Source organism: Cokeromyces recurvatus (assembly GCF_025118155.1).
Source record: "Cokeromyces recurvatus strain NRRL 2243 chromosome Unknown BX663scaffold_10, whole genome shotgun sequence".
Lineage (NCBI taxonomy): Eukaryota > Fungi > Mucoromycota > Mucoromycetes > Mucorales > Mucoraceae > Cokeromyces > Cokeromyces recurvatus.
Window position 1 is genome coordinate 143,094 of NW_026251396.1, and position 21,324 is coordinate 164,417.

The window sequence follows — 21,324 nt, forward strand, 5'->3', positions numbered from 1 at the left end:
TATTATGTAAAAAGTGAGCCATTGACAGAATGTATGAATAATAATCTTTTGTTTCATTTACTACTATTTGCTGTGATCGACACTAGTTTTACTACTACTACTACTACTACTATAACGGCATTTTAAATTTGAACATACCATAAAAGGAAATACACAAATCTAGTATACATATAAAAAAAAACCAGGCCCTCCCTCCACCTTTTTTTTTTAAACAAATTCAAAAAAAAAAAAGAAAAGAAAAAAAAGAAAGAAAGAGAGAGATGTCATTACGAACAAATATATTAAATCTTTCTAATAAATTCACATCTATGCACTGGATGCGTCAAATATCAACAATACACACCTTTAAGAAAGTAAGACATACGTTTAAAGAAGACACCACCTTCGCATTACCTAGTGTATTAGCGAATGAGGCTCCATCGGAAGCTGACAATCCTCCTCCTAGTGCTTATTCAGGTAGATCGATTGGACCTGTTTCAAATCCCATTATAGCTTATAAACGTCTAGGCTCCATCCTACATCAAAATAATGTTCGTAAAGAGTTACGTGCAAATAGATATTATGAAAAGCCTAATGTCGCAAGAAGAAGAAAGAATATTGAACGAAACCGTAAATTATTTGGAGCTATGGTAGGAAAGAAGGTTGCACTTATTATGCAAATGAAGAATAGGTAATTATCCATGGACTTTCATTTTAGTATTTGACTAATTAAAGTTACTTTTTATTATTATAGAGGCATTTAATGATCGTATAATTATTAGATAATAAAGTAGTTTTTTTTTTTTTTTTTTTTTTTGGTCATTTGTTGTTTAAATATACAATTTTTTTTTATCCATCTTCTTTTATGACATAAACATAGTACTACTACTACTACAACTAAAAATGGAAGGTGATAAGTAAATACAATTTAATAACCTAATCCTAGATTAGTGGGTGCTCTAATATTTTCCATTCTACATAAATCACGAACAATAAAGTGCCATGCATCCTGCTCTAAACCAACACGACGACCATATTCCCATAATTTTTGTCGCTTATATTCATATGTCTTTTCATCAATTCCTTTTAGGATCTCGTCTAATCGATGCACTTCATCACGACGAACACGAACAATGAATGAATCCCAGTCAACATCAAATTCAAAGGGTTCAATGATGCCATCGGCAATAACAACAGGGACAACGCCAAATGCCATAAATTCCCAAATTCGAGTTGTATCCAAAGTCCAACCCATAGGACTTAATCCATATTTGGCTCGACTTAATTTCCCTAGATATTCTTGATCAGCAATCACTTGACCAATTTCATAATCAGGATAATGTGCAAAATATTGAAATATCAAGGAACGAATGCCGTTTGAATATTCATCTTCTGGTTTAACATCGGGACAACATCCCTGAAAGAGCACAAAGATGTCTCTTTTACCTGATTTGGGGTGACCGTCCTGAGTCAAGTAATCTAAAGGATTCACATGTAAATGATGAATCATGCGAGTTGCAGAAGGAATGACAATATCTCGATGATAACGATGACGATGCATCCATTTTTCTCTTTTATCACCCACTGTTTTCAAGAAAATAGCAGGTTGAAAACGATGATTATTTTTGTAATAAGTAAAAGTCTGATCCATGGGATGGATCATGATGTGGTTTTTACCACCTGATTGATTCCAATAAGGATAATCGTGAATAACCATGTCCATCATAGGATCTACATAAATACTATCCACATCACAACGTTCATCCCATTTCCAATTGTGCTGAGCCCAACAATTATAAAGATAGCAGGCACCAAAGAAAGGAATAAAATAAAAATCAGCTTCATCCGGCTTTTCGGTTACATAATATTTATAAAAGGGACTTGAGGGATCAGTAAGTTGATTATGAAGAATGATTTCGGAATTATAATTTGATTCATGACATCTCCCTTCTTGAACTTCCTTTGGAACTTGGAATGTATCTGGTACTTTATAGACATAAATCTTTGGTTGACAAACAGTTTGTTCTAAAGGAGTTGGCCAATATGAAGGTAAGTCTCTAATAGGAAGTGGTGGTGCAGATAATACCGATGTTGACTTTAATGTAAATACTATACAAGTAAGCAATAATACAGTAGTTCCAGTTAATAAAAGAATCCATCTTTTATTAAATCTTAGAACTGTTGTCATCTGCAATAATGTAATGGTAATAGAGGACAAAAAAAAAAAAAAGTTTTGTAATAGCTTTAATCTAATATTCGAAAAAAAAAAATATTCAAATTTGATTGGCTATTCTATTAATTTATTGACATTCTTGACAATTTAGAATGAAAAGATGATTATTATTTCATATAAAAAAAACAACTTTAAATCCCCTTTCTTTCTTTCTTTCTTTCTCTCTTTTTATATAAATATTTACTTATATGTTTATATGAATAATAAGTCTTGGAGTTACATGTTTAATGAATATTTGAAGTAGTAAAGAAAAGGTGTTACAAATTTTACAAAAAAAAAAAAAAGCCCAAAATTGCGGAGATGAAGAAGTTGTTAAATTCACTCGCCATCTTTTTTTTTTTTCTTTCCCCAGGTTTTTCTTTTTTTTTATTATTTTAATTCAAGAATATGTTGGCTTCAATTACTTCACGCATTGCTATTCAAGTAACTCAAGACATAAACAGAGTTGTATATAAAATCTGATTTCTAATGTTTTCTTTTCTTTTTCCTCATTTCATTAGACGTCATCTACTTTTATCAAACGCTTCTATGCTACAGGAGCAGCAGGTGCTAGTGTACTTTTACTTGTTGAACATAAAGATGGCGCCATTGGTGGTGCTACGTTGAATGCGTTAACAGCTGCTACCAAGTTAGGCGGATCAGTCACAGCTCTTGTTGCTGGTGATGCGCCTGAAGGTATTGCAAACCAAGTAGCCAAATTAGCAGGTGTCTCTAAAGTCTTGACAGCTAAAGATGCAGCCTATGCCAATTTTTTACCTGAAAATATGGCACCCCTTTTGGTTACCACACAAGCTCAATTTGGATTTACACATTTGGTTGCTGGTCATACTGCAGTTGGTAAAAACATTTTACCCCGTGCTGCAGCATTGATGGATGTAGCAGCTATTTCTGATATTACTGGTATTGAAAGTGAAGATACCTTTGTTCGACCTATTTATGCTGGTAAATAATGTGTTGTTATTGTACTAAGCTCTACTCTTTTTTTTTAATTTCTTTCTTTCTTTTATTTATTTATTTTTTTTTGTTATTATTATTAGGTAATGCTATTGCAACTGTTAAATCAAATGATAAAGTAAAAGTTCTTACAGTTCGTGGCACTGCATTTGAGGCAGCTAATTCTAAAGAAGATAGTTCCCCTGAAGAAGTTGCACCTAATGCTGATAAACCTGAATTAACTCAATGGTTAGGTGAGGAGATTCAAAAGAGTGATAGACCTGATCTTGGTTCTGCTAAACGTGTTATTAGTGGTGGACGTGGTATGAAGAATGGTGAAAATTTCAAATTATTATATGATTTAGCTGATAAAATGGATGCAGCAGGTAAAAGAATTGTTTATTTATTTATTTTTTTCACATGCTCATTAATTGAGTACGACTAAAAAAAAAAAAAAAAAAAAAAAAAAAAAAAAAAAAAAAAAAAAAAAAAAAAAAAAACCTTCCCTCCCCAAACTTTAGTGGGCGCTTCTCGTGCTGCTGTTGATGCTGGCTTTGTTGATAATTCATTACAAGTAGGCCAAACTGGTAAAATTGTCGCACCTGGTAAGTAATCCCTCTTTCATGTGTGTATAATATAATTAACCTTGTTTAATAGAACTCTATGTTGCTGTTGGTAAGTGATGATGATAAATTTGATTGCGTGGGAAATTTAAATTTCCTTTTTTAGGTATTTCTGGAGCTATTCAACATCTTGCTGGTATGAAGGATTCCAAGACAATCGTAGCTATTAATAAGGATGCTGATGCACCCATTTTCCAAGTTGCTGATTATGGTCTTGTTGATGACTTATTCAAAGTTATTCCTGAAATGACTGAAAAGATTAGCAAATAATAGAGAATCGTATTTATTGCAGCTGTTATTAATAAAATAAAGAAAAAAAAATGTCATAGATAAAAAATGACACAAGCAAGTTTATTCACTTAAAAAAAAAAAGCTATAATAACCTTTCCCTATTATCCTTGATTCGATATCACTTTAAAGGGAAGTTGTCCTTTATAATATAACTGTATATGTTTATTAATATAGGTGTAATTCTACTTTACAAATACAATCTAATTGGGAGTAGGTTATAACAAAAGATATTAGTAACAAGTGATACGTGTTTTTTTTAAAAAAAAAAGAATAATAATAATAGTAGGGCTGTAGTGCTACTGTATAAACTTTTTTTTTTTTTTTGGAATGTCCAGACCTTTTTTTTTGTTCTTACTATTACTATTTTAGGTAAAATGGGATTTTTTTTTGCCAAAAATAGTGAAAATCCTAACATTCCGTCTTTTTTTTTTTTTTTTTAACCCCATACTTTTAATAATTATTATTATTTAAAAAAAATAAACGGGCAAAACCAACAGATGCTTGCTACTACACTAAAGCCTTCATTAGAAACAAATTCAACCATCATTTCACCTTTAAAACAACCCAAATACAGTCAAACACAAGCCTCACCTTTTTGGTTTGGTGGAGCTGCCTCTTGTCTTGCCACATTTGTTTCTCATCCATTTGATCTCACAAAAGTTAGACTTCAAACTTTACATTTAGAAAATACAACATTCTGGTCTGAATTCAAACTTTTAAGTCCTTCTCGCATGTTCAAGACGATTTGGTCTATTGCTAGACATGAGGGATTTACTGCTCTGTATAGTGGTCTTTCCGCAAGTTTGCTAAGACAAGGTACTTATTCAACAATACGATTTGGTTTATATGATCAGTTCAAATGGTATGTGGCAGGTGATCAAAGTATGTCTCCTTTTTTTTTCTTTTTTTTTCTTTTTTTTTTTTTTTTTGAGAGAGAGAGAAAGAGAGAAAAGACATCAGTATATATAAAAAAGGAAAAAAAAATAAGCTTTATTCATTTCTATTTATTATTTTGTAGAACCTACTGTACGTCAATTGATATTTTGTTCTACAATGGCAGGTGCATTAGGTGGAGCATTTGGTAATCCCAGTGATGTAGTTAATGTGCGCATGCAAAATGATGGACAATTACCAGTTAATCAAAGACGAAATTATAAAAACGTGGTGGATGGACTGATAAGGATTTGTAGAGAAGAGGGACCTAAAGTATTATTAAGAGGAGTTGGATCAAGTACAAATCGTGCCATCTTAATTACAGTATCTCAAATGTCAAGTTATGATATGTTTAAACAAAAATTAATAGATAAGCTAAACTTCAAGGATGGACTCGTTAGTCATTTTATATCAAGTTTATTAGCTGTAAGAAAATAAGATTAGATAGGAAGGAAAGAAAAGCTAAGGTTAATATGAATCTATTTTATTTAGGGACTTGTGGCAACTACAGTTTGTTCACCTTTAGACGTTGTAAAGACACGCATTATGAGTGCAACTTATTTAGATGACAGGAAAAGAAATCCAATTAAAATTATGACTTGTATGGTAAAAACAGAAGGATTTGGATCATTATTTCGTGGATGGATGCCTGCATTTGTTAGATTAGGCCCGCATACGATTGTTACTTTTATTGTACTTGAGCAACTAAAAGAATGGCATAAGAAAAAGACACTATTATAGATTCTATTTATTTATTTATTTATTCATTAATAAAACTTAATTATTTATTCACTATTCTATTCTATTCTATTCCAACTTGAACACCTCCAGTACCGAGTCTAAGTTTTCTAGTAACAGTACTTGGAATTTCATCTTCATGATGTGTGACCATGATGAATGTCTGTTCAGGCTTTAAATGTTTCTCTAACCAATCATTTACATTACTAATCATTGTATCATCTAAACCTTGAAAGGGCTCGTCCCAAATAATTAAATCAGGCATTTTCACCTATATCCATAATTTATAAGAATAACGAATGAATATACATGTACATAGACATATAAATATAGACATATACATATAGTTATATATATATATGCATATAGTTATACATATAGTTATACATATATATATATACATATATATACATACATATCTATATTTTTGTATTTATTTACCAAAGATCGAATAAGTAAAATTATACGTTGCTCACCAGTCGACATGTCTTTTAATCGTCTATTCAACATGGATGTCATACCAAATTCATTAAATAACCTTTCAATTATCTTTGTTTGTTTTTCATTGATAGGACGAGGAAGAAGGACATCAAAGAAGCCAGTCCCGGCTGCTTCTAAAGCTGTATGATATGGATTAAAATAAAGATGAATTTCAGGACTCACTAAACTAACTCTTTGTTTGATCTCCCAAATAGATTCTCCTGTTCCTCTACGACGTCCAAATAATGAAAGATCATTTGCATATGCTTGTGGATGATCACCGGTTAAAAATGATAAAAGAGTGGTTTTACCTGATCCGTTTGGACCTAATAAAGCCCATCGTTCTCCTCTCTGTATTGTCCAAGTAATATCACGTAAAATGAATTTGTTACCATACATCACTTGTACATGTTTCATTTCAACAATAGGATCAACACCGTTCATTCTCCTTTCTTCTTTTTTCTTTTCAATCGTCACTTCTTTCTTCCTTTTGATTTCCTGGTTTCTTTTTCTTAGATATTCTTCAGCTTTACCCTTCCATTCAATCGACAATTTCTTTAATTCAAGTACATGAGTTGCCCAAGAAGGGAATTCATCTTGAGGTCGAAGGGTCAAGACGATAGGTAAAGATGAGTTTATGGCAAGATGGCCTAGTCTATTTAATAAATAAGAACGATGTTGTCTATCTAGACCCACTAACAAATATATATATATAAGGCAAATTAAGAATAGTGACTCCAGCTTTATGTATTTAAAAATAGAATTGCATATATACATATTCACTTACTTAATGGCTCATCTAATACAAGCATGGAGAGTGATTTTAGTAAAGCTTTTGCAATTCTTGCACGCCTTGTTTGACCATTTGAAAGCTTAATAAAGGATAAATCAAGTAAAGAGTCAATGTCTAATTGTTTTGCAACCTGTTTTATCTTTTCATTCTCTCCACCAAGATAATCCTTTAATAAAAGATCATGATCTGGATCACTATAACCTCCTCCACACACACACACACAAATAAAATAAAAGATTTATATACTAAGCCTAAAATACATATTTTTAAAATAATACCTAAAATTAAAGCGTTCCTGAAAATAATGATGTTGATATGAAAATGTACTAGAATTTTCTTTAAATGATACTAAATGAATATGATCAGTTATATAAAGTGATTTTTGTTGTTGATAAATAGAATTCTTTTTCTTTTCCTCCACAATTGGCCATTCCCCCGCGGAGACGGGTTTAATTTCATGTTTTCCAGCAATTGTCTAAGGTAAAAAATAATAATAATTAAACGTGTTTTGACTTTGACCTCTCCCCCCCACTCCTCAATTTTTCTTTTTTTTTGTGTGTGTGTGTGTTTTTACCTCAGCTAAAGTTGTTTTTCCCGCACTTACAGGTCCAACTATTACCCAACGTTCATCTTTCTTTAAGGTCAAAGAAAGATTTTCAAAAGCCGGTTTATTGTTGACTCCGAACCTATGCACTTTAGCATTCTCGAAATGAATTAATATGTCGTTGTTTTTGCTATTTGAATAAAATCGAACATTGTTTGAAATGACCCCTTTAAAAGAAAATTTACCAAAAAGAAAATTCATGACAGAAAAAAAAAATAAGAATAAGAATGATAATTAAAAAAAAAAGGGAGGAAAAGAGGAAAAGAGGATTGTTATCTACTGCAATTACAACAACTACTACTACTTTATAATACAATAAACAAATATTTATTCATTTTGATTGGGCTATGTCAATATGACTCGAATTGTACTAAGCTACTACAGCAAGATTTAATAAATTGATATATAAATGTGCATATAAAAAAAAAAAAGAAAAAAAGAAAAATAGAAAAAGCTTCACTTTTAAATAATGAGCGACTCTTTCCCTTTTCTTTTATATGTAAGCAAGTAAGAAGACGTGTTTTTCATTTTCTTCCCTTTTTTTTTTTCGGAGGATAAAGCACTATTGTTCAATTTCTGGTACTTGATGTTTATTTATAAACTTATTAAAATATATGTATATATTATGCTGATGCAGCATCATTTATAATCATACCACTCTGTTATAAATTAGATATCCGATTTATCTTTTATCTTCTTAATCCCCCTTTTTTTAATTCTTCCTTCTCCACTACTTTTCTATTTTTCTCTTCTCTATCGTTTATGCAGCCTACTAAGTTTATTTTTATTTTATTTGTATTTTGTTCATAATAGTAATAACAATAAAAGGATGAATTACTTGTGTCATATCGAACATAACTCAACGAAAATTCCTTTCTATTCTGTCTGTCCTCATCTCCCTCCCCTTTTTATTATTATTATTATTATTACGATTACTATTATTACAAGTAATTTGTGCTTGGAAATTTTCTTTTCTTTTTTCCAAATTTTTCCTCCTCTCATCCCGCCCTCATAGAAAAGCGGAAAAAATTAAATAGCCGAGAGGATTGTCTCAAATGTGAAAGTATTAACCCATAATGGAGGAGTTCCTCTCTTCTCTCTCACTTTCCCTCCCCCCCAAAAAAAAAGAGAGGACACTGACTCGGAATTTTTTTTTTTTTTCTTATAAATACTTGAACAATTAAAAAAAGATATCTTTCAACTTCTTTTTTTCACGTTTCTCTTCTCTTTTCTCTTCTTTTTTTTTTCTTTTTTTAATATAATATAATTTATTTATTTATTTAAATCATTTTCATTCATCATGGTTGTTTCTATTCCTAACTTGACCCCAGTTCAAAATGCTTCTGTTAATACAGTTGTTGAACGTTTCAATGTTTCTACTGATCGTTTAAAGAAAATCACTGAACAATTTGTTATTGAAATGAGAAAGGGTTTGGATCATCAAGGTGCTACAAGTAAAGTATAAATACATGTTATACAAAAAAAAAAAAAAAAAAAAAAGATGACACAAAAACTAAAACACTTTGTCATAGTTGCCATGATTCCTTCCTTTGTTTCTGGTCGTTGTACTGGTGAGGAAAAGGGCACTTTTATGGCTCTTGATTTAGGTGGTACCAACTTACGTGTCTGTCAAGTTAACTTGTTGGGTGGTGGTGAACATACAATTCGTCAACAAAAATATGTTGTCTCTGAGGAACTCAAGGTGGGTCCTATGCGTAATCTCTGTGATTTTATCGCGGATTGTGTCGATAGCTTCTTGACCGAAAATGGTCTTGGTGATAGCAATGAACCTATTCAATTAGGTTATACCTTTTCCTTCCCTATCCTTCAAACTAGTATTAACCGTGGTGTCTTGAAGCAATGGACTAAAGGTTTCAACTGTACTGGTGCTGTCGGTAAGGATCCTACCATCCTTCTTCAAGATTCTTTCCGTCGCAAGAATATTAATGTCAATATTGCTGCTGTAAGTAAAAAAAAAAATATTATCATTATTATTGGAAGAAAAAGAAGAGATTTTTTTTTCTTTTTTTTTTTAAAAAAAAAAAAAAATTGATAGACATGTCAAATAACAAAATTTTTATTTATTTATTTTACTCTTTTGGTGTAGATTGTAAATGATACTGTGGGTACTCTTATGGCTTATGCTTACAAGCATCCTAATACAACAATGGGTGTTATTATGGGTACTGGTTTTAATGCCTCTTACTATGAAGATATGAACAACGTCAAGAAGTGGACAGGCGATAAGAATCAAGAAATGGTGATTAATATGGAATGTGGTGCCTTTGATTGTGAACGTCGCGTGTTACCCATGACAGTGTATGATAACAAGATGGACCGTGAATCAATTAATGTTCATCAACAACTCCATGAAAAGATGGTAGCCGGTATGTACCTTGGTGAGATTACTCGTAACGCTCTCTTGGATTTAGTTGATCAACAAATCTTGTTTGGTGGTGATTCCTCCAAGGAATTAAACAAGAACTGGAGCTTCGAGACTGCTTACATGTCCACAATTGAAGTCGATGAAACCTCTGATTTATCCGATACAGGTCATATCTTGGAATCTGTCATGAATATCCCCTCTACTACCTTGGCTGATCGTCAGATTGTCAAGGCGGTATGTCATGCCGTAGGTCTTCGTGCTGCTCGTATCGCTGCCTGTCATATCGCCGGTGTCTTGACCCATACTAATAAGTTGGGTGAAGAATCTATCATCGCCATTGATGGTTCTCTCTTTGAATTCTATCCTAACTTTGAAAAGAACATGAGTCAAGCCTTGTCTGAAATCATTGGTGAAGAATCTCGTTCAAAGGTCAAGTTTGATCTTGCCAGAGATGGTTCTGGTCTCGGTGCTGCTATTATCGCCATGATTGCTTCCAAGCATTAAAAAAAAAAAATTCCTGTAAAATTAGTCATATCCACTTTTTTTTTTCCCTAGTGGTGTAACCCTTTAAAAGTTCTGTAATTAAAATCACATTCATCAAAAAAAAAAAAAAAAAAAGGAAGGAGCTAGACTTCTGACTTTTTTTTTTTTTTTTTTTTTTTTTTTTTTTTTCATATAACATCACATGTATTAATAAAATTTCTTTATATGAATATATTTCCGTATTTTACTGGATGGGAAACTGTTGAATTTTTTTTTTTCACATGTCCCAGTTGACCCTTAGTTCAGAAACCAATCAAATGAATGATTATGTTATTCTTTTTCCATGGAGTTAAAATACCACAAATAGTAATTATAACCAAAGAAAAAAAAAATGCCATACATATACAAATATTGTATTCAAAAAAGACCCCTTTTTGTGTATTTACCCAAGAAATATACATATAAATGATACACTTTTTTTTCTCTTTTTAATAAAAAAAAGAGAGAGAGAGAGAGAAATGTATGGTGTTGTATGATCAAAACTTTATATAAATGAAAAGGGTCAATTAAATGATTTCTTTTTTTATTAAGCATAATTGACAAAAAAGTGTCTGCTTTATCATCAGGGTCAAAATGATAATAACTTTTCAGTAGTATCTCGAATTGGTTAAAGTACAACGTTGTTTTGTTTCAATTCGTCAAAAAAAAAGGAAATTCCTTCTTTTTTAGTACTATAATAACGAATCATTTCACCTTGTTAATCATTGGAACTTTTTTTTTTTTTAAAAAAAAACAAAGCATATCATCATATCATCATGTATTTAGTACGCAAAAAAAAAGGGGGGGGAGAGGAAATTCTCTGGTTGTGTACAACTTACTAAAAATAAAGAATTTTACCAATAAAATAATATGTTGTTACTGTATACAAATATTTTTTTTTTATCTTATGAAAATTATTAAATCAAGTTCATTACTTTGGAAAGATTTATGCATTCCACCAACTGAATTAAGATTAAATACTCTAAGATGCGGACAATCTTTTCGTTGGAAACAAATGAATGATCATTGGTAAAAAAAAAAGGATATACATATTAGTGCATTTAAGTAATATAAATATTTACATTTGTTTTTAATAAGGGTTTCTGTATTGAATGGAAAACTTATTATATTAAAAGAGACTCGTAAGATTTGAATAAACTCACTCACTCATTCACTCAAAAAAAAAAAAAAACTTATCCTATAATGTATAGCTACAACTATATTATTTGGTAATCATGACAGTCATAATAAGGAACAAGAACAGTCAACAATAACTGAACTACGAGACTATTTTCAACTTGATAAAGTATCATTAAAAGAATGTTATGATAATTGGTCAAAAGTGGATCCAAATTTTGCAAAAAAGCCATTCAATTTAAAGGTATTCGTATACTTCGACAAGATCCTTGGGAGAATTTGATTTCATTTATATGTTCAAGTAATAACAACATTACTAGAATATCACAAATGGTAAAGTTCTTTATATATATATATATATATATTAGTATTAGTACTTTTTTTATTAATTGAATATGAATTTATAAAAAAAAAAAAAAAAGATTCATAAATTATGCGTTCAATTTGGTAAAAAAGTAGCTGTATTTGAGGATGAAGCATTTTATGATTTTCCTAGTTTACAGGAACTTTTAGTACCTAATTTAGAAAGCATTTTAAGAGATTTAGGATTTGGATATAGAGCTAGATATATTGCACATACAGCAAACAAAATTAAATTAGATCATCCTGAATTGGGTGAAACATGGTTAGGCACATTAAGAAATAGACCTTATTTAGAAGCCAAAAAGACTTTAATGGAATTTCAGGGAGTTGGACCTAAAGTAGCCGATTGTGTGGTAAGATAAAATGATAGAGAATTGAAACATAGATACAGATATATTCAATGATGATGAATAGTGTTTAATGTCACTAGATCACACAGAATCCATTCCAGTAGATACACATGTCTGGCAAATTGCTTTAAAAGAGTATGGATTTAATAAAAAATCATCAACCAAGACATTAAATAGTCAGCTTTATAATGAAGTTGGAGATCATTTTCGTTTATTATTTGGTAAATACAGTGGTTGGGCTCATTCTGTAAGTAGTACATTCTTAGAAAAAAAAAAAAAAAAACGTGCTTTCATTTATAAATATTTAGGTATTATTTACAGCTGACTTGAAAACATTCGAAACAACAACAACAAAAAGGAAATCAACAATATCGGTCACAGAAAAGGAGAAAGAAAAAGTCGTGATTATAAAAAAAAGAAGTAAGAAATTATTATAATAATTGGTATATTTAAATTAAGCTATTAAGTATTATAGGAGTAAAGAGTAAAGATGCAGTAGTGTAAATGATGGTCATAATTCAACATCTTGTTGTTAATCTATTAGAAGCACTACCATTACTAAGTTTTCTTGATAATTTGTTGAAGAATTCTTTAACTAACAAAAAGGGGAGGAAAAAAGAAAAATGAATAAAATAAAGATAAATTATTGTATTGTATCCCATCCCCTTTTTTTTTATTTATTACCTTGTTCTGAACTACGTGATCTTTTATGTTTTGGTCTTTCAAGTTTTTTATCTTCATAACAGTAAACAGTAGGTGGAACATTTGAAAAGGATACAGAAGCTAGTGTCTTTCGATTCTTACGACATAAAAGAGTGGTTTCCTTTTCAATAGGTGAATTATTCTTATACCATATATCAAGTTGAGGGATACAATCATAGAGTGATTTAGTTGCTTCTTCTTTAACAAAATTTGCAGTCATTGTTGCAATATAATAAAATAAAAGTAAAATAAAATAAAAATGTGTTTTTCAACTCAAGTGAAGTTTCCCTATTTATACAATTTCTCTTTCTTTCTTCTTTTTTTTTTTTTTTTTTTTCTTGATCCTCTTTCAACAGTCACTGACGATAAATTTTATTTCTTAATTTAGAAATCATTTCCTATTAACAGATAAAATACAACGTATGTGAATAGAGAAAGTAGAAACCACCCTTTTTTTTTTGTTTGCTTTTTTGATACAAAAAAAAAGTATATAGACATATTATGCATTCCACAATAATAGATTTTCTATCGATTATAAATGATGGAATTCTAGTTATTACAACAGCATTTTTCATCTGCAAATAAGATTTATCTAGAACAAAAAATGATTTGCTATTAGTTCGTTTAATTAAAGTTTAAAGTTGAATAATGAGGACGAGTTATATTTGGTCTTTATAATAATGTAATTCTTCCTTCTATATCGAAACTTCGCATAAGTTTCTTTATGCGGAATTAAAGTTTGAAACACAAAAAAATAAAAAAATAAAAAAAATAAAAATAAAAATTATTTAGCAGTAATAATAAAGTGACAAATTCACTTGTTATGATTGGCGTGCCTGAACGACGACTACTATCATCAATTTATTTGGTATCATTATTATTATTTAAACCAAAAATAAAAAACAAATAGTTTAATGATCCTCTCCTCTCCTTTTCTTTATTGTTGTCAATTATAATTCTTTCTTTCTTTCTTTCTTTCTTTCTTCCTTTTTTTTTTTTTTACTACACAACACAACTATGTCCATAGAATATGTTGATCAAGATATTCGTCATGAATGCATAGACTATTTTCCTACTCTTTTAGATAAAAGTATAATAAAAATAAAATAGAATAAAGGAAAATAAAGGAAATATACTATTTTATTTCTTTTTTTTTTACCCTTTTTAGAAATCTATTATCAATATGCAAAACAAGTATCCTTATCCCCTATTATAACTACTGTCATGGATGGCAAAAGTAACATTCATCCTTCTATAACCACCAAATGGAAGCTTCCTGTTAACGTATTAAATCATTTGGATCAAGTTCAAGATGAATGGAATAAAAGTAATCACGTGACATTTTGGACCCTAGAGGATCCTAATTTACTACTACCCAACTTATTATTATTAGAACCTATCATTCTAAAACAACATATTGAAATAGAGAATTGGTACTGGAAAGACAAATCAAAATCATTCCCACTTATTCATTTAACAACCTCTGCTAATTCATCTATACTTCAACGTCCTCCTATTAAAGAAAAGATAAAACTCGATTCTAGTGTCATCAATAGACTTGCTACTTTATTAGATACTCAAGACGATGAAGAATTACATAGAATTCATGAATTTTATGGTATTCAATTAGAAGAAGTGAATCATTCTAATACATCATCTATCTTTATGCCACAAAGAGATATAAATTACTTTCAATCTTTAAGGACCACTCATTCTCCACAGCAAATAAAGTCAAGAAGATGTGAATTGGACTTTGCAAGATTTAATTTTAATCAAGATTAGATAATAAAGTGATCAAATGACTTGCATTTATGCAATTCTCTATTAATATGTTGATTAGATAATCAATTCAATGAATCTAATCTAATTTAATCTTTACCTTGACAATCCCATAACACTTTAGACCATAAATCATTCATATTAAATAAATTACGATTACCAAGTATAATTAAATGTCTTTTAGCTCGTGTTAAGGCTACATTAATACGTGGTTGATTATCCATGAATTGACTTTCATTTGTACGTACTGTCGATAATATAATAATTTCTTTTTCTCCACCCTATTTCTTTATCATAAATATTTTTATTTACTTAACTAGGATAGTTTAGAATCGTAGTTACCTGAAATGCATCTACTGTAGATATCTGTACTTTCTTAGTTGTTGTATTTGACATATTTAAATGTTCAGATATCTTGTCCGCTTGTTCTTTATCTAAATAAATACAAATGATGAATAACATGGTAATTTTTTTTTTTTTTTTTTTTTTTTTTTTTTTTGGCTCTGTTAAAATTCTTACATAGAGAAATTACACCTAAATCTATTGGTGATATATTATGGGATAACATGGATTGAATAATGCGTGTAGTTAATTCTATCTCTTTATCATTCCAATATGAATTTGTTCTTGATGATTTTTGTTCCTATTTTTATTTTTATTTTTAATATTAGTGTTGTTTTACATGTTATAGAGTGGATTTTACCATGCCACCAACATCAACAAATAATAAAGTAGGCAATCCTTCAATTAATGGTTTTCTTTCTTCTTCTGTAACACCATTTATCAGTCTTCTGTCGTAAAATAGCTTATTGCTAATATTAGATATTCGAGGATGACACTAAAAGAAATGTACACATGTAAGTATACATGAAGATATAGATATATACACATAGATATCTTACTCTATATTGTGTTCTCAACATAATAGACTAACATACACATGTTAGTTATATATGGATACTATATATATATATATATATATATATATGCATTTACCTCATAACCCATTTCAATCATTCTATCGAATAATGTTTTATCAAGTCCTTGTCCATTTTTACCTTCTTCTGCATTTGAAGCAAGCGTAGGTGGTAACTGCAAAGGATCACCAATCATAATTAATCTATTACACCCAAATCTCGTCAGTGGAACCATCGTTAGGGGCTCCATGAGTTGTGATGATTCATCTACCAAGATCAAAGGAAATTTGATATTATCAAACACTTCAAATGTAGACGACATAAATGTTGTGCCTACTACATTACACATATGAACTGAGTTGACACCTTCTGATTTACGAAAATGTTGAATAGCTGTTGAAATATTTTCCACATCTTCTTCTGAGTTTTGCTGATCTTCTAACATTTGCTCTAATTCTTTCAACTCTATATATATATATATATAAAGTTGAACATCTAAAAGTCATATATATACGTATATAGCTTATATTTACCTTCATTACTCGACAATCTTGCCTTTGTTGTATAAGGTAATATATTTTTCGCAATCTTTTTCATGCTTCCAGCTCGTACAAAATGATCAAATCCAAGCTTTAATAAAGTCTGTAATATTCTATCTACTGCTACATTCTAAATATACAAATTAGTAGTTTTTAGAACATGTTCAGAGTAAATAGTCTTTTATCCTGCTTTTACCGTCATTGAAGAGATTAATATCTTAAATTGAATAGCATCTTCAGGCTCTCTATTTTTGTTTACTGTATCGATTATATCTTGAATAAATATAATAATAACTGCAGCAAGGAAACTATTAAAAAAATAAAAATAAAAATTATATAAATATATATGTATATACACGTGAACTTTTTTTTTTATTTTCTTCCTACCTTTTTCCTGATCCATAAACACCATGAACTAATACTATTGGACTATCAGAGATAGTTTCATCATCATCAATATCATCATTAATCTTCCATACTGGGCTTTTTATAACTGATTTCGCAACTCGATAAAGTACTCTATAAAAAATGAATATATATTTATGATCCTCTATACATACATACATACATACATACATATAAATATTATATAGATGTATATGTATACCTTTTCTGATCTTCATTCAAGTTGTAAAATTGGATGGTTTCATTTATCTTTGCTTGAACATCAATAGGATCTTCCCTCGTTAATTGAATACATTCCAAGGATGTAGGTGGTAAGTTAACAATAGAATTCTTTTTCTTTGTCTTGTTATTTTTTGGATTATTCAAGATATAAGGTAATAACGGTAATTGTTCCACTCTTTCTTCCAACATATCCAACATCATAAATTCTGTACTAGCAGAGATGGTTCGTAATGCATAAATAAGTGTAGGCTTATTGGACTGCATGAGTTGAGATGCAATACGTACATCCCTTGGTGAAATACAATCAACCTCTAATGACCCATCTGAAAATGGCCCAAAATATGTACTTCGTGCTAAAAATGTTTGACTAGACTCAAAGCTAGGCGTCTTTGAAATAACCCAAATATCATCCTTATTATACCTTGAATGATGTTCACGATTTCCTTTAAGTAATATACGATATCGTCTATCAGATTGATATCTCTGATCACCTCTCAACTCACATAAAACATACATGCCCATTCCTTTAGATCGAATCGTTCTTTCTAGTTCTTGTCCATCCTTATGTCTTCCATATTTTTCGTAGACAGAATAAAAATACATTCCATAATTCAATAATAAAATCTATATATTTAAATATATTTAATGATGTGATCATTGATAACTTGTATTTATACCTACCTCTAAATGTTCATAAATTATTTTTTTAAACGTTTCTCGATACAAATTTATATTATTGAATTTTGTTGGAACAACTTTGGATCTCTTTGGGTATTTCTTTGCCTTTAATAAGCCAATTGCTTTTTTACTATTTGGAAACTGTAGAGTTGATACTGTATAACTAGAATAATTACACAATGTATAAATTATCTCTCTCTCTCTCTCTCTTTTTTTTTCTTTTATCATTTATATAAACTTACTTTCCATCTGCAAATGGGCTTTTAAAAGCTTTTACAGTGTTTATCGATATTTGCGTATCAGTTTCTTCTTTACTTACAGAAGATCCTGAAGACTGGTTTTTAGCAAATGCTGCGGCTGTGGATGTAATGGGAGTAGAAGTAGCGCCAGCATCATTCTCAACATGAAGAACTTTGGATGCAGCCATAAATGAGGTACTATATATATAATGTGAAATAAATTTCATAGTTCTAGTATTAGAATTAGATTTAATCTGTTTTACCTTGCCATGCTAGGTTGATTAGATAATAGGGTATTGGTATTATGTACAACTGAACGATGTAGAGCTGAAGAAGTTTTTTTTGATAATCCCACACGCACTCTCTTTTGTGTAGGTAAGAGACTTGATATTCCATTATTGGGTATAGAGGTAGTTGACTTTGATATAGTAGGAATAGAACTATCAACATGTGTTGGAGTCTCACATATTTCCATTGGCTCAATTGCTGCAGTAGTTGTGGTTTCTTCTTTTTCAGCTTCTTCTTCTTCTGGATCTACTTTAATTATTCTTTTTCTAGGGATCATTGTGGGTGGATTAAATTTAGAAATAAAACGACTACTATGCTGTTTTTTGGAAATTATAGGTGCAGTGGTAATTTGAGCTGACGCTACTGCTGTTGGTGTAGTTTCCATAGTCAACGTAGTCCTAGGTGTAGACGTAGTCGTAGATGTACTTATTGGCATCGATGGCCGTACAACAGTTGTATTGGATGATACCGGTTGTACATTATTAACGACCTCTGTTGATCCAATTGATTCAATAGTAACAATATGTCCATCAAATTCTATTTCATCGCCTACCACAGGTATTCCTCCTTTATAAAATTTTCTAAAAAAAAAAAAAAAGACCAATTAATAGAAATATCCATTATATCTCTTTGCTAATTAATTACCTATCGATATTGTAGCCCTTTTCGTCAGTTAATACTAACTATTTTTTTTAAGAGTTAAATTCTAATGCATATAACACAATAAGCTTTCACAAACCTTTTTATTGGAACTATAGTATTTCATAGTTCCTTTTTTTTTAATAAAGAAAAAAGTTGATCGATGAGTCTTTTTTTTTTTTTTTTAAAAAAAACGATTCATTTTTATATTCTATAATTTACCATCTTGCCAAGTTTTAAATTTCTTTTGTTTTTGAGCAGTGAATAACACAACAAAATGACTAATTGTATTATCAGTCATCGAATAGAATTATTAAGTAATGAGGAAAAAAGAAAAAAGATGTCAATAAAATGATTTCCACTGTTGTCGTTTTATTGAAAGCGCAGTAGCAATTGTGAGCAGCTATTTTAACCAAATTAAGTAATTCAGCTAAAAATGGACACATTCTTGATTTAAGGATGATTGCCAAATATGAGTACTTTTTTAAAGAAAAAAAAAATAATAATAAATGTGTCCATTCATTATTTTATGTAATTTTCGTTAGCGTTAGTAGAGCCCTAACCTACATATACATGTTTATATGTATTCATATGTGTATATATATTTTTTTTATTTCTATTTAAAAAAAAGAAAAAAAAAAAAGATTCACTTCTTACTTTGTTGAACTCGTAGTAGTAGTCACACTTTAAACGCTCACCATGAAAAGACCGAGAAAGCATTTAATTCACCTTTTTTTTTTTTTTTTTTTTTTTTTTGTACAAATTGATAAATGTCAAGTAATCTACAAACTTTACCTTTACCAGCAAGTACCTTTGCGAATAAACAAAGATTAGGAAAATATTTTATAAATTCAAAAAGAACCGTATTCAACACCTCAATCTTATATTTGATCATTACTCTTGCTGTAACTTTTGTTAACAAATTACTCTTTGCAAATTCTGAATATAAATTTCCTTATCCTATTTTTACTGTATTTTTTCAACTTGTAATTACTTTTATATTTATAACACTATGGACTATAATTAAGCCCTTGTAAGTGTACTTTTGAGTCTTTTTAATTGTTTTTTTTTTCACTGATCAGCCTTTTTATTTTTATTTAATTTTTTTTTCTTTCAAAAGTCCTTATTTTTTCAATGTTCCAACAAGATTTCAATGGAACTTTGTTATAGCAAAGCATGTTGCGCCACTTACTCTCAGTTACATTTGTGTTATTGTTTACAATCCTCTCTTTTTAAGATATGTCGAGATCACAACTTATCACTTTTCTCATTCTTTATCTATTGCATTTTCGATTTTATTTTCTACTTTTATGTTAAAGGTGAATATTCCATATCCTGTTCAGACGGCAGCCATTATTATTATTTTTGGTATCTGCACTGGATCCATGGGCAATCTTAATTTCTCCTTTGTAAGTCTATTTTATAGTTTGGCTTGGCCATTCATAGTTGCTTTATATGGTATTTATTTAAAAAAGGCATTAGTTTATTTAAAAAACAATCTATGGTAAGTTTACTAAATTGGAACCCCATGTATGTAATTACTCACTCTGTATCCTCTCTCTCTCTCTCTCTCTCGCTCTTATATATATATATAGGTGCCTTCTGCAATACAATACTATTATGTCTATTGCTTTTATGATACCTATTGTTTTATTGTCAGGCGAATTAAAAGAAATCCTTTCAACTGTTTGGTTTTGGGATGAAATTGGATTTTGGATACAAATGATAATTACTGCTATGACTGGATTTTGTGTTAATATCATCATGATGGTTTTCCTTATACAAACATCGCCATTATCCTTAACGATCATTAGTGTATCGAAGGTATGAAAATTATAATATATAAATGTATATGTATATATATTCATATTCGTATTCTTATATATTAGACTATAATACAAGCATTTATTGCTGTATTCATATTTGATAATCGAATGACTTTATTAGTAAGTAGTAGTGTAGATAATATAGAGGGGGGGGAAGGAAAGTAGAAAAAAGATGATATTGAATGATTTATTATAGAATACGTCAGGCTTTTTAATTGCATTGGCCGGATCATGTTATTACGCATATTTAAAATCAAATGAAAAGGATTTAGTATCTGTATACCAATAATAATAATAAGCAACTTAAGCCAAGCCATATTGAAGAACTTTGTCGCATTATGTTGGATTGATCTCTATCTTGTTTTTGTTATACATCTATAAATAGATATTATATACCATTTGCTCAATTTCTTTCAAGAAATCCATATTCTTTTGTGAATCTAAAGATAGATGTTTGATGATAGACTTTAACAATTTCTCGACTTTAGTTATTGAAGTAAAACCATAGCTTGTATTCATATCCATTTTACTTTTTTTTTTTTTTTTTTTTTTTTCAAAGAAAGTAAAAGAGAAAAAATGAGTAACAAAAGTAGATACTTATTTTTGTTATTATTTTGGCTTACTATTCATAGTTTTTATATATTAAAAGAAGATTTTCAAGTATCATTTTAATGTCTAAAGAAACTTCGGGACATTGTACTATCTTATAAACACATGCAAATGGC

General features: G+C 29.8%; 12 protein-coding genes across 12 annotated transcripts; 6 read left to right on the forward strand and 6 right to left on the reverse strand.

The window, feature by feature from the left end:
• Window positions 1-308: 308 nt before the first annotated feature.
• On the forward strand, window positions 309-743 carry BX663DRAFT_485624 (uncharacterized protein; the record flags this gene model as incomplete). Its single annotated transcript, XM_051524624.1, has 2 exons — window positions 309-670; window positions 734-743. The coding sequence occupies 2 exons, from the start codon at window positions 309-311 to the stop codon at window positions 741-743; spliced, it is 372 nt and encodes a 123-aa protein (XP_051383455.1).
• Window positions 744-792: 49 nt separating this feature from the next.
• On the reverse strand, window positions 793-2,179 carry BX663DRAFT_506601 (exostosin family-domain-containing protein). The gene has a single exon (XM_051527215.1). It carries the CDS (start codon window positions 2,165-2,167, stop codon window positions 908-910), a length of 1,260 nt encoding a protein of 419 aa, XP_051383456.1. The 5' UTR covers window positions 2,168-2,179; the 3' UTR covers window positions 793-907.
• Window positions 2,180-2,461: 282 nt separating this feature from the next.
• On the forward strand, window positions 2,462-4,139 carry BX663DRAFT_506602 (electron transfer flavoprotein alpha subunit precursor). The gene is made up of 6 exons (XM_051527216.1): window positions 2,462-2,635; window positions 2,713-3,154; window positions 3,250-3,531; window positions 3,667-3,750; window positions 3,803-3,820; window positions 3,875-4,139. The coding sequence occupies exons 1-6, from the start codon at window positions 2,600-2,602 to the stop codon at window positions 4,036-4,038; spliced, it is 1,026 nt and encodes a 341-aa protein (XP_051383457.1). The 5' UTR covers window positions 2,462-2,599; the 3' UTR covers window positions 4,039-4,139.
• A 341-nt stretch (window positions 4,140-4,480) lies between these two features.
• Window positions 4,481-5,756, forward strand: BX663DRAFT_506606 (mitochondrial carrier domain-containing protein). The gene is made up of 3 exons (XM_051527217.1): window positions 4,481-4,941; window positions 5,078-5,418; window positions 5,485-5,756. The coding sequence occupies exons 1-3, from the start codon at window positions 4,557-4,559 to the stop codon at window positions 5,731-5,733; spliced, it is 975 nt and encodes a 324-aa protein (XP_051383458.1). The 5' UTR covers window positions 4,481-4,556; the 3' UTR covers window positions 5,734-5,756.
• BX663DRAFT_452992 (P-loop containing nucleoside triphosphate hydrolase protein) lies at window positions 5,730-7,986 on the reverse strand. Its single transcript, XM_051523795.1, has 5 exons — window positions 7,578-7,986; window positions 7,282-7,478; window positions 6,998-7,197; window positions 6,172-6,905; window positions 5,730-6,001 (listed from the first exon to the last, which is right to left on the reverse strand). The coding sequence occupies exons 1-5, from the start codon at window positions 7,806-7,808 to the stop codon at window positions 5,795-5,797; spliced, it is 1,569 nt and encodes a 522-aa protein (XP_051383459.1). The 5' UTR covers window positions 7,809-7,986; the 3' UTR covers window positions 5,730-5,794.
• Window positions 7,987-8,907: 921 nt separating this feature from the next.
• Window positions 8,908-10,497, forward strand: BX663DRAFT_433222 (hexokinase-domain-containing protein; the record flags this gene model as incomplete). Its single annotated transcript, XM_051522980.1, has 3 exons — window positions 8,908-9,061; window positions 9,140-9,570; window positions 9,715-10,497. 3 exons carry the CDS (start codon window positions 8,908-8,910, stop codon window positions 10,495-10,497), a joined length of 1,368 nt encoding a protein of 455 aa, XP_051383460.1.
• A 911-nt stretch (window positions 10,498-11,408) lies between these two features.
• On the forward strand, window positions 11,409-13,326 carry BX663DRAFT_506618 (DNA glycosylase). The gene is made up of 10 exons (XM_051527218.1): window positions 11,409-11,544; window position 11,614; window positions 11,654-11,657; window positions 11,727-11,837; window positions 11,882-11,985; window positions 12,075-12,368; window positions 12,430-12,612; window positions 12,674-12,785; window positions 12,841-12,960; window positions 13,050-13,326. Exons 1-9 carry the CDS (start codon window positions 11,423-11,425, stop codon window positions 12,867-12,869), a joined length of 960 nt encoding a protein of 319 aa, XP_051383461.1. The 5' UTR covers window positions 11,409-11,422; the 3' UTR covers window positions 12,870-12,960; window positions 13,050-13,326.
• Window positions 12,555-13,326, reverse strand: BX663DRAFT_560474 (uncharacterized protein). Its single transcript, XM_051531892.1, has 2 exons — window positions 13,050-13,326; window positions 12,555-12,960 (listed from the first exon to the last, which is right to left on the reverse strand). Exons 1-2 carry the CDS (start codon window positions 13,285-13,287, stop codon window positions 12,884-12,886), a joined length of 315 nt encoding a protein of 104 aa, XP_051383462.1. The 5' UTR covers window positions 13,288-13,326; the 3' UTR covers window positions 12,555-12,883.
• Window positions 13,327-14,260: 934 nt separating this feature from the next.
• On the reverse strand, window positions 14,261-15,511 carry BX663DRAFT_31368 (AAA domain-containing protein). The gene is made up of 4 exons (XM_051522071.1): window positions 15,366-15,511; window positions 15,189-15,280; window positions 14,947-15,127; window positions 14,261-14,438 (listed from the first exon to the last, which is right to left on the reverse strand). Exons 1-4 carry the CDS (start codon window positions 15,412-15,414, stop codon window positions 14,428-14,430), a joined length of 333 nt encoding a protein of 110 aa, XP_051383463.1. The 5' UTR covers window positions 15,415-15,511; the 3' UTR covers window positions 14,261-14,427.
• Window position 15,512: 1 nt separating this feature from the next.
• On the reverse strand, window positions 15,513-16,493 carry BX663DRAFT_31413 (AAA domain-containing protein). Its single transcript, XM_051522073.1, has 3 exons — window positions 16,297-16,493; window positions 15,843-16,228; window positions 15,513-15,775 (listed from the first exon to the last, which is right to left on the reverse strand). The coding sequence occupies exons 1-3, from the start codon at window positions 16,358-16,360 to the stop codon at window positions 15,665-15,667; spliced, it is 561 nt and encodes a 186-aa protein (XP_051383464.1). The 5' UTR covers window positions 16,361-16,493; the 3' UTR covers window positions 15,513-15,664.
• A 352-nt stretch (window positions 16,494-16,845) lies between these two features.
• On the reverse strand, window positions 16,846-19,363 carry BX663DRAFT_31394 (uncharacterized protein). The gene is made up of 9 exons (XM_051522072.1): window positions 19,341-19,363; window positions 18,996-19,252; window positions 18,874-18,905; window positions 18,780-18,817; window positions 18,110-18,715; window positions 17,850-18,044; window positions 17,611-17,770; window positions 17,215-17,553; window positions 16,846-17,140 (listed from the first exon to the last, which is right to left on the reverse strand). The coding sequence occupies exons 2-9, from the start codon at window positions 19,072-19,074 to the stop codon at window positions 17,066-17,068; spliced, it is 1,524 nt and encodes a 507-aa protein (XP_051383465.1). The 5' UTR covers window positions 19,075-19,252; window positions 19,341-19,363; the 3' UTR covers window positions 16,846-17,065.
• A 180-nt stretch (window positions 19,364-19,543) lies between these two features.
• On the forward strand, window positions 19,544-20,888 carry BX663DRAFT_433185 (uncharacterized protein; the record flags this gene model as incomplete). Its single annotated transcript, XM_051522977.1, has 5 exons — window positions 19,544-19,806; window positions 19,894-20,277; window positions 20,369-20,597; window positions 20,663-20,719; window positions 20,796-20,888. 5 exons carry the CDS (start codon window positions 19,544-19,546, stop codon window positions 20,886-20,888), a joined length of 1,026 nt encoding a protein of 341 aa, XP_051383466.1.
• Between the last annotated feature and the right edge of the window lie 436 nt (window positions 20,889-21,324).